Source organism: Serinus canaria, unplaced genomic scaffold (assembly GCF_022539315.1).
Source record: "Serinus canaria isolate serCan28SL12 unplaced genomic scaffold, serCan2020 HiC_scaffold_179, whole genome shotgun sequence".
In the NCBI taxonomy this organism is placed as follows: Eukaryota; Metazoa; Chordata; class Aves; order Passeriformes; family Fringillidae; genus Serinus; species Serinus canaria.
Window position 1 is genome coordinate 1,515 of NW_026108293.1, and position 10,362 is coordinate 11,876.

A 10,362-nucleotide genomic window follows, 5' to 3' on the forward strand; every position below is an offset into this window, starting at 1 on the left:
GGGATTGTTGGGATTTGGGGTTTGGGGGATTGGGGAATTCTAAATTTGGGAACTGGGATTTGGGATTTGGGTGTTTGGAGATTTGGGGTTTGGGATGGGGGAACAGGGAACTTGGGATTTGGGGATTTGGGGGTTTGGCAATTCGGGAGTTGGGAAGGGGGGAACGGAATTTGGGATTTGGAGATTTGGGATTTGGGGATTTTTGGATGGGGGATTTGGGGATTTGGGGTTGGGGGAATTTGGGGTTTGGGAATTGGGGATTTGGGAATGGGGAATTTGGGGTGGGATCTCCCAGGAACAGGAATTTGGGGTGGGATCACCCAGGAATGGGGAATTTGGGGTGGGATCTCCCAGGAATGGGGAATTTGGGGTGGGATCACCCAGGAACAGGGAATTTGGGGTGGGATCTCCCTGGGAACCCACCGGAAGTGGTAGGTGCCTTCCTTCTGTCCGAAGCCGCTCCCGGGGACGACGCAGATCCCGGTTTCCTCCAGGAGCCTCATGCAGAAGAACATGTCCGGGCTCTGGTTCTTCTCCTGGGAATTCGGGACGGAATGCCGGGGTAGGAAAAACGGGGATCCGATCCCACAGGGGGCCGAGGGCTCATCCCACGTACCCCACGTGGATTGGGATCGATCCAAATGAGTTCCACAATTCCTGGGATTGATCCCAGTGAGTCCCACAATTCCTGGGATCGATCCCAGTGAGTCCCACATGGATTTGGATCGATCCCAATGAGTCCCACAATTCCTGGGATCGATCCCAGTGAGTCCCACATGGATTTGGATCGATCCCAATGAGTCCCACAATTCCTGGGATCCATCCCAGTGAGTCCCACAATTCCTGGGACTGATCCCAGTGAGTCCCACAACTCCTGGGATTGATCCCAGTGAGTCCCACATGGATCTGGATCGATCCCAGTGAGTCCCACAATTCCTGGGATTTGTCCCATGCATCCCAACATCTCCCAGTTGGGATCCTGTCCATCCCCACATTCCTGGTGTGGATCCCGCCCATCCCAACATCTCCCAGTTTGGATCCCATCCATCCCCACGTTCCCTGTTGGGATCCCACCCATTCCCACATCTCCCAGTTGTGATTCTTTCCATCCCAGTTCAGATCCTGCCCATCCCAACATCTCCAGGTTGGGATCCCGTCCATCCCAGTTTGGATCCCGCCCATCCCCACACGCCTGGTTTGGATCCTGCCCATCCCCACATCTCCCAGTTGGAATCCCATCCAATCCCGGTTTGGATCCTGTCCGTCCCAGTTGGGATCTTGTCCATCCCCACATCTCCCAGTTGGAATCCCATCCAATCCCAGCTTGGATCCCGTCCATCTCAGTTAGGATTCTGTCCATCCCAGCTGGGATCTTGTCCAACCCCACATCTCCCAGTTGGGATCCCATCACAGGATGGATCCCATCCAGTCCCACATCTCCCAGTTTGGATCCAGCCCATCCCATCATCTCCCAGCTGGGATCCCATCCATCCCAGTTGGGATCTTGTCCAACCCCACACCTCCCAGTTGAGATCCCATCCATCCCAGTTGGAATCCCATCCATCCCAGTTGGGATCCCATCCATCCCAGTTGGAATCCCATCCATCCCAGTAGGAATCACATCCATCCCAGTTGGGACCCCACCCCTCCCCACATCTCCCAGCTGGGGTCCCAGCTGCCCATCCCGGCGGCGTTCCCGGACCTTGGCGGCGGCCACGGCGCGGGCGGGCAGGTCGATGCGGGGGAAGGAGTACATGGCGCCCTGCACGGGGTTGCAGTGGATGCCGGGCGTGCGGTTGAAGATCTCCTCCGTCAGCCGCGCCTTCTCCGCCAGCGCGCTCAGCACCGCCTCCTTCTCCTGCCGCGGGAGCCACGCATGGAATTCCCACCCAGGGCTTCCCATGGTCCCGTTATCCCGTTATCCCGTTATCCCATCCCATATCCCATTATCCCATCTCATCCCATCCCAATCCTATTATCCCATTACCCCATTAACGCATTATCCCGTTATCTCATCCCATCCCATCTCATCCCATCCCATCCCATTATCCCGTTATCCCGTTATCCCATTATCCCATTTCATCCCAATCCTATTACCCCATAACTCCATTATCTCATTACCCCATTATCTCATTCCATCCAAATTCTAATATCCCATAATCCCATTCCCCCATTCCCACATTATCCCATTGTCCCATCCCATCCCAATCCCATTATCCCATCCCAATTGTATTATCCCATTACTCCATTACCCCATTATCCCATTATCTCATCCCATCCCAATCCCATTATCTCATCTCATCTCAATCCCATTATCCAATCACCCCATTATCCCATTCTCCCATTCCCCCATTATCCCATTATCCCATTACTCCATTATCCCATTATCCCATTCCCCCATTACCCCATTATCCCATTATCCCATTCTCCCCTTCCCCCATTATCCCATTCGCCATTACCACCCCCATTATCCCATTATCCCATTACCCCATTATCCCATTATCCCATTCCCCCATTACCCCATTATCCCATTATCCCATTACCCCATTATCCGAATTACCCCCATTATCCATTATCCCATTATCCCCTTCTCCCATTCCCCCATTTATCCCTTATCCCATGACTTCACTCCAATCCCATTTATCCCATTCCCCCATTACCCCATTATCCCATTATCCCATTACCCCATTCCCCCATTATCCCATTACTCCATTACCCCATTATCCCATTATCTCATCCCATCCCAATCCCATTATCTCATCTCATCTCAATCCCATTATCCGATCACCCCATTACCCCATTCCTCCATTCCCCCATTATCCCATTATCCCATTATCCCATAACCCCATTACCCCATTATCCCATTAACCCATAACCCCATTACCCCATTACCCCGTTCCCCCCTTCCCCCATTCCCTCCCAGTATCCCCATTATCCCTTCCCCCATTCCCCATTATCCCACCCTTACCCCCCATTAATCCCATTATCCCATTACCCCATGCTCCATTCCCCATTATCCCATTATCCATTACCCATTATCCCATAACACCCCATTACCCCATTACCCCATTACCCCTTATCCCATTATCCCATTCCCCCAGTCCCCCATTATGCCCATTAGCCCAGTCCCCCATTACCCATTACCCCCATTATCCCATTATCCCTCATCCCCCTTATTCCATTAAACCCCCATTATCCCATTACCCTTATCCCATTACCCCTTATCCCATTACCCCCCATGTATCCATTATCCCATTACCCCCTCCCTCCCCCATTATCTCAGTATCCCATTATCCCATTATCCACCCATTACCTATTATCCCATTATCTCCTCCCACCCCATCTCATTATCCCGTTATCCCATTATCCCTTTATCCCATTATCTCATCCCAATGAGATAATTCCATCCCATCCCATCCCATCCCATTATCCCATTACCCCATTATCCCATTTTCTATTTATCCCATTATCCCATTATCCCATTATCCCATTATCCCACTATCCCATTCTCCCATTATTTCATCCCAATGAGATAATTCCATTCCATTCCATCCCATTATCCCGTTACCCAAATCAATTCCATTGCATTCCATCCCATTATCTCATTATCCCATTATCCCACTACCCCATACATCCCATCCCAATCCCAATCCCATGGATCCCAATCCCATGGATCCCAATCCCAATCCCACCCCAATCCCACTCTGTACCACCTGGAATCCCTCATAGGATGAGTTTGGGCGGATCCCATGACCATGGGTTCCATCCCATGGATCCCATCCCACCCCAATCCCATGGATCCCATCCCAATCCCACCCCAATCCCAATCCCATGGATCCCAATCCCATGGATCCCACCCCATGGATCCCAATCCCAATCCCATGGATCCCACCCCAATCCCATCGCTCCGTACCGCCTGGAAGCGCTCGTAGGATGGGTTTGGGTGGATCCCATGACCACGGGTCCCAATCCCACCCAAATCCCAATCCCGATCCCATGGATCCCACCCCAATCCCAATCCCATGAATCCCATCCCACCCCAATCCCATGGATTCAATCCCAATCCCAATCCCATGGATCCCACCCCAATCCCGCCGCTCCGACCGCCTGGAAGCGCTCGTAGGACGGCTCTCCGGCCTTGGGCAGGTCCATGACCATGAATCCCAATTCCAATCCCAATCCCATGGATCCCAATCGCATGGATCCCAATCCCAACCCCCTAGATCTCAATCCCAACCCCAAGGATCCCAATCCCAACCCCAAGGATCCCAATCCCCATCCCATGGATCCCATTCATCCCATTCCCACCCCAATCCCATGGATCCCAATCCCATGGATCCCAATCCCATGGATCCCGCCCCAATCCCGATCCCGCCACTCCGTACTGCCTGGAAGCGCTCGTAGGACGGCTCTCCGGCCTTGGGCAGGTCCATGACCATGAATCCCAATCCCATGGATCCCAATCCCAATCCCATGGATCCCAATCCCCTGGATCCCGCCCCGATCCCGATCCCGCCACTCCGTACTGCCTGGAAGCGCTCGTAGGACGGCTCTCCGGCCTTGGGCAGGTCCATGACCATAATCCCAATCCCATGGATCCCAATCCCAATCCCATGGATCCCAATCCCCTGGATCCCGCCCCGATCCCGATCCCGATCCCGCCGCTCGGTACCGCCTGGAAGCGCTCGTAGGACGGCTCTCCAGGCTTGGGCGGGTCCATGACCCCTAATCCCAATCCCATGGATCCCAATCCCGTGGATCCCAATCCCATGGATCCCAATCCCCTGGATCCCGCCCCGATCCCGATCCCGATCCCGCCGCTCGGTACCGCCTGGAAGCGCTCGTAGGACGGCTCTCCGGGCTTGGGCGGGTCCATGATGGTGTCCAGGACCATCTGTCCGGGCACGGGCGGGCACAGACGGACGGACACCAGCTTCGAGAGCTGCGCCTTCACCTCGGGGTGCAGGTTCACCACCTCCATGTAGCCGCCCCGCAGCCCGCACCTGCCGGACACGCCCGCGTCGGGAACGCCGGAACGGGGCCGGGTCCGGGGGTGGGGGCTTGGGGTGGGAATCCATGGAGCAGGAACCATGGATGGGATCCATGGATGGGGGCTTGGGATGGGAATCCATGGAGAAGAAACCATGGATGGGATCCATGGATGGGAGATGTGGGTGGTGGGACCCATGGATGAGGATCCATGGATGGGGGTTTGGGATGGGAATCCATGGAGAAGGACCTAGAGTTGGGAGATTTGGGATGGGAATCCATGGAGGAGGAACCATGGATAGGATCCATGGATGGGGGTTTGGGGTGGGAATTCATGGAAAGGAATCATGGATGGGATCCATAGATGGGGGTTTGGGGTGGGAATCCATGGAGAAGGATCCATGGATGGGATCCATGGATGGGGGCTTGGGGTGGGAATCCATGGAAAGGAATCATGGATGGGATCCATGGATGGGGGTTTGGGGTGGGAATCCATGGAGAAGAAACCATGGATGGGATCCATGGATGGGAGATGTGGGTGGTGGGATCCAGGGATGGAGAGCCATGGATGGGGGCTTGGGATGGGAATCCATGGAGAAGGAACCATGGATGGGATCCATGGATGGGAGATGTGGGTGGTGGGATCCAGGGATGGAGAGCCATGGATGGGGGTTTGGAATGGGAATCCATGGAGAAGGACCCATGGATGGGATCCATGGATGGGGGTTTGGGACGGGAATCCATGGATGAGGATCCATGGATAGGAAACTATGGAGAAGGATCCATGGACGGGGGTTTGGGATGGGAATCCATGGATATGAACCTATGGAGAAGGATCCAAGTATGGGATCCATGGATGGGGGTTTGGGATGGAAATCCATGGAGAAGGACCCATGGAGAAGCACCCATGGATAGGGGCTTGGGATGGAAATCCATGGATGGGAACCTATGGAGAAGGATCCATGGATGGGATCCATGGATGGGAGATGTGGGTGGGATTCGTGGGTGGGATCCATGGATGGAATCCATGGATGGGGATTTGGGATGGGAATCCATGGATAGGAACCTATGGAGCAGGATCCATCAAGGGGATCTATGGATGGGATTCGTGGGTGGGAATCCATGGATGGGAACCTATGGAGAGGGACCCATGGATGGGAGATGTGGGTGGGATCCATGGATGGAACCCATGGATGGGATCCATAGGCAGGACCCATGGATGGGGCTCCAGGATGGGAATCCATGGATAAGACATGGCACCCACGGAACCTCAACATCCACATCCAAGGTCACCTCCAATCCCAACCCCAGCAGATCCATGGGGTGGTGGTGGCACCTCCATCCCAAATCCATGGAGATCCATGGGGTGGTGGTGGCACCTCCATCCCCAATCCCAGGAGATCCATGGATCCCATCCATGCCAATCCATGATCCCAATTCCAACCCCAGCAGATCCATGGGGTGGTGGCACCTCCACCCCACATCCCACAGGACCCATGAGGACTTTCCCACCAGGCTGGGTGTGGGGGGCGGTGCCATTCCCGGCATTCCCAGACTCACTCTCCCATGAAGCCCTTGGAGACGGAGTGGAAGGAGGCCAGCTCCACCGAGTCCGAGTAGGGCGGCCCCAGCTCCACCAGGACCTTCTTGAAGGAGTGGAAGGACGAGCCCTCGGCGTAGATGTTGTCCTGGTACACCTGGGGGGGACATCCCGCGGCGTCACCGGGAATTCCGGGCTTTTCCCGGGATTCAGGACACGCCCACCGGGTCACCCCGGCCCCGCCCACCTCGTCAGCCAGGAGGAAGAGCTTCTCCTCGTAGGCGAACCTGATGACCTGCTCGATGCACTCCCGGCTCTGCACCTGGCCTGGGGACACCCGCCGCTCTCATCCCACCTGGATATCCCACGGATCCCATCCCCTGGATCCCTCCCCATGGATCCTTCCCCAGGTGTCCCATCCCATGGATCCCATCCCATGGATCCCATCCCAAGTCTCATCCCACTTGAGATATCCCGCGGATCCCATCCCATGGATCCCACACCATGGATCCCATCCCATGGATCCCACCTCAGATATCCCATGCCAGGTGTCCCATCCCATGGATCCCACCTGAGATATCCCATCCCATGGATCCCATCCCACGAATTCCATCCCAGGTGTCCCATCCCATGGATCCCATCTCAGGTGTCCCATCCCACCCGAGATATCCTGCAGATCTTATCCCATGGGTCCCATCCCATGGAACCCATCCCATGGATCCCACCCCATGGATCCCACCCCATGGATCTCACACCATGGATCCCTCCCCATGGATCCCATCCCCAGGTGTCCCACCCCATGGATCTCACACCATGGATCCCACCTGAGATATCCCATCCCATGGATCCCACCCCATGGATCTCATCCCATGGATCCCACCTCAGATATCCCATCCCATGGATCCCACCCCACATGTCCCACCCCACAGACCTCATAGATCCCATCCCACAGGTCCCATTCCATGGATCCTATCCCACAGATCCCACCTCAGATATCCCATCCCACAGACCCCACCCCACGTGTCCCACCCCACATGTCCCCCCCCACGTCCCACCCCAGCTGTCCCCCCACAGCTGTCCCACCCCAGATATCCCACCCCGATGTCCCCCCCCACATGTCCCCCTGACATGTCCCACCCGAACTGTCCCACCCCAGCTGTCCCACCCCACATGTCCCCCTCCCAGATGTCCTTCCCCCATGTCCCACCCAGATGTCCTCCCCACATGTCCCTCCCCACATGTCCCCCCAGATATCCCCCCCAGATATCCCACCCCCACTTGTCCCCCCCCATGTCCCCACCCCAGATGTCCCTCCCCGTGTCCCACCCCACATGTCCCACCCCACATGTCCCCCCCCAAATATCCCCCCGCAGATGTCCCACCCCAGCTGTCCCCCCCAACATGTCCCACCCCACAGACCCCACATGTCCCCCCCCACATGTCCCACCCCAACTGTCCGACCCCACATGTCCCCCCACCGATGTCCCCCACCCCAGATGGTCCCCCCACATGTCCCCCCCAACTGTCCCCCCCAGCTGTCCCACCCCGATATCCCACCCCACAGACCCCACGTGTCCCACCCCACATGTCCCACCCAGATATTCCCCCCCCAGATATCCCACCCCACATGTCCCCCCCCCGATGTCCCCCACCCCAGCTGTCCCACCCCCGATATCCCACCCACGTGTCCCCCCACGATGTCCCCCACCCACCCCACGTGTCCCCCATCCCCCCCACGTCCCCCTCGATGTCCCCGCCGTGCCCGTTACCGGTGGGGTTGCCGGGGTTGATGATGCAGAGCGCGCGGGGGTTGCAGCGCCGGCGGCCCTCGGCCAGCGCCCGCCGCAGCTCGGCCACGTCCAGCGCCCAGCAGCGCTCCTCGGCCAGGTAATAATTCACCTGCGCCGCGTCCAGCTCGGCCAGCGCCGCCGAGTACAGCGGGTACTGCGGGATCGGGATCAGCACCCCCGTGCGAGACGCGCCCGAGCCGCACACCAGCAGCTTCAGCATGTTCTGGGGACACAGGGAGGGGACAATCAGGGGACAGCGAGGGGGTGGGATGGGGGACAGTGAGAGGACAGTGAGGGGACAGCGAGGGGACAGCGCCGCCGAGTACAGCGGGTACTGCGGGATCGGGATCAGCACCCCCGTGCGAGACGCGCCCGAGCCGCACACCAGCAGCTTCAGCATGTTCTGGGGACACAGGGAGGGGACAATCAGGGGACAGAGGGGGGACAGTCATGGGGTGGGATGGGGGACAGTGAGGGGACAGCGCCGCCGAGTACAGCGGGTACTGCGGGATCGGGATCAGCACCCCCGTACGAGACGCGCCCGAGCCGCACACCAGCAGCTTCAGCATGTTCTGGGAGGGGACAGAGAGGGGACAGTGAGGGGACAATCATGGGGTGGGATGGGGGACAGCGAGGGGACAATCAGGGGACAATCACAGGATGGGAATCAGGACATGGAAGGGACAGCGAGGGGTTGCGTTGAGGTGGGAATCGGGACGTGGAGGGGACAGTGAGGGGACATTGAGGGGTCAGAGTGGGGTGGGGATCAGGATACAGCGGGGACAGAGAGGGGACAATCAGGGGACAGTGAGGGGACAATCATGGGGTGGGATGGGGGACAGTGAGGGGACAGCGCCGCCGAGTACAGCGGGTACTGCGGGATCGGGATCAGCACCCCCGTGCGCGACGCGCCCGAGCCGCACACCAGCAGCTTCAGCATGTTCTGGGGACACAGGGAGGGGACAATCAGGGGACAGAGAGGGGACAGCGAGGGGACAGTCAGGGGGTGGGATGGGGGACAGCGAGGGGTTTGGTTGAGGTGGGAATCGGGACAACAGGAACAGCGAGGGGACAGAGATGGGACATCGAGTGGCCAGAGTGGGGTGGGAATCAGGATACGGAGGGGACAGAGAGGGGACAATCAGGGGGTGGGATGTGGGACAGTAAAAGGACAGCGAGGGGAGGACAATCAGGGGACAGCGAGGGGACAATCAGGGGGACAATCACGGGATGGGAATCAGGATATGGAGGGGACAGAGAGGGGACAATCAGGGGACAGTGAGGGGACAATCGGGGGTGGGATTCAGGACATGGAGGGGACAATCAGGGGACAGCAAGAGGACAGGTTGGGGGGGGAATCATGGAGACATCATGGGGACATCACGGGGACAATGAGGGGACACCATGGGGTGGGAATCGGGACATTGAGGGGACAGCAAGGGGACAGAGTGGGGTGGGACTGGGGACATTGTGGGGACAGCAAGGGGACATTGAGGGGACATTGAAGGGACAAGGTTGGGGTGGAGAGAGAGGGCATGGACATGGGGACATCACGGGGACAATGAGGGGACAGAGTGGGGTGGGACTCATGACATGGAGGGGACAGTGAGGGGACAATCAGAGGATGGGTTGTGGTGGCAGTCTGGACATTGAGGGGACATTGAGGGGTCAGGGTGGTGGTGGTGACAATGAGGGGACATCGTGGGGACAATCAGGGGACAATCAGGGGACAGGCTGGGGTGGCAATCAGGACATTGAGGGGACAGCAAGGGGACATTGAGGGGACATGGGGGTGATGAGGGGACAGGGGGTGGGAATGAGGACATTGAGGGGACATGGAGGGGACACGGTTGCGGTGGCATGGGGACAATGAGGGGACAGGACGGTGAGCACAGGGGACAGTGGGGACAACGGGCAGCACGGTGGGGACATGAGGGGACAGAGGAACTTGGGGACAGCCCGGGGACAACCAGAGGGTGGCACACGAGGGACAGCGAGGGGACACCACCGCGCTGTCCCCAGCACAGCGCCACCATCGCCACG

General features: G+C 58.0%; 1 protein-coding gene across 1 annotated transcript; it reads right to left on the reverse strand.

The window, feature by feature from the left end:
• Positions 1 to 423: 423 nt before the first annotated feature.
• LOC115485391 (alanine aminotransferase 2) lies at positions 424 to 8,753 on the reverse strand (the record flags this gene model as incomplete). Its single annotated transcript, XM_050987717.1, has 6 exons — positions 8,299 to 8,753; positions 6,777 to 6,856; positions 6,550 to 6,686; positions 4,829 to 5,003; positions 1,655 to 1,858; positions 424 to 536 (listed from the first exon to the last, which is right to left on the reverse strand). Coding segments are annotated over exons 1-6 (1,130 nt in total), but the record flags the coding sequence as incomplete, so codon positions are not given.
• Between the last annotated feature and the right edge of the window lie 1,609 nt (positions 8,754 to 10,362).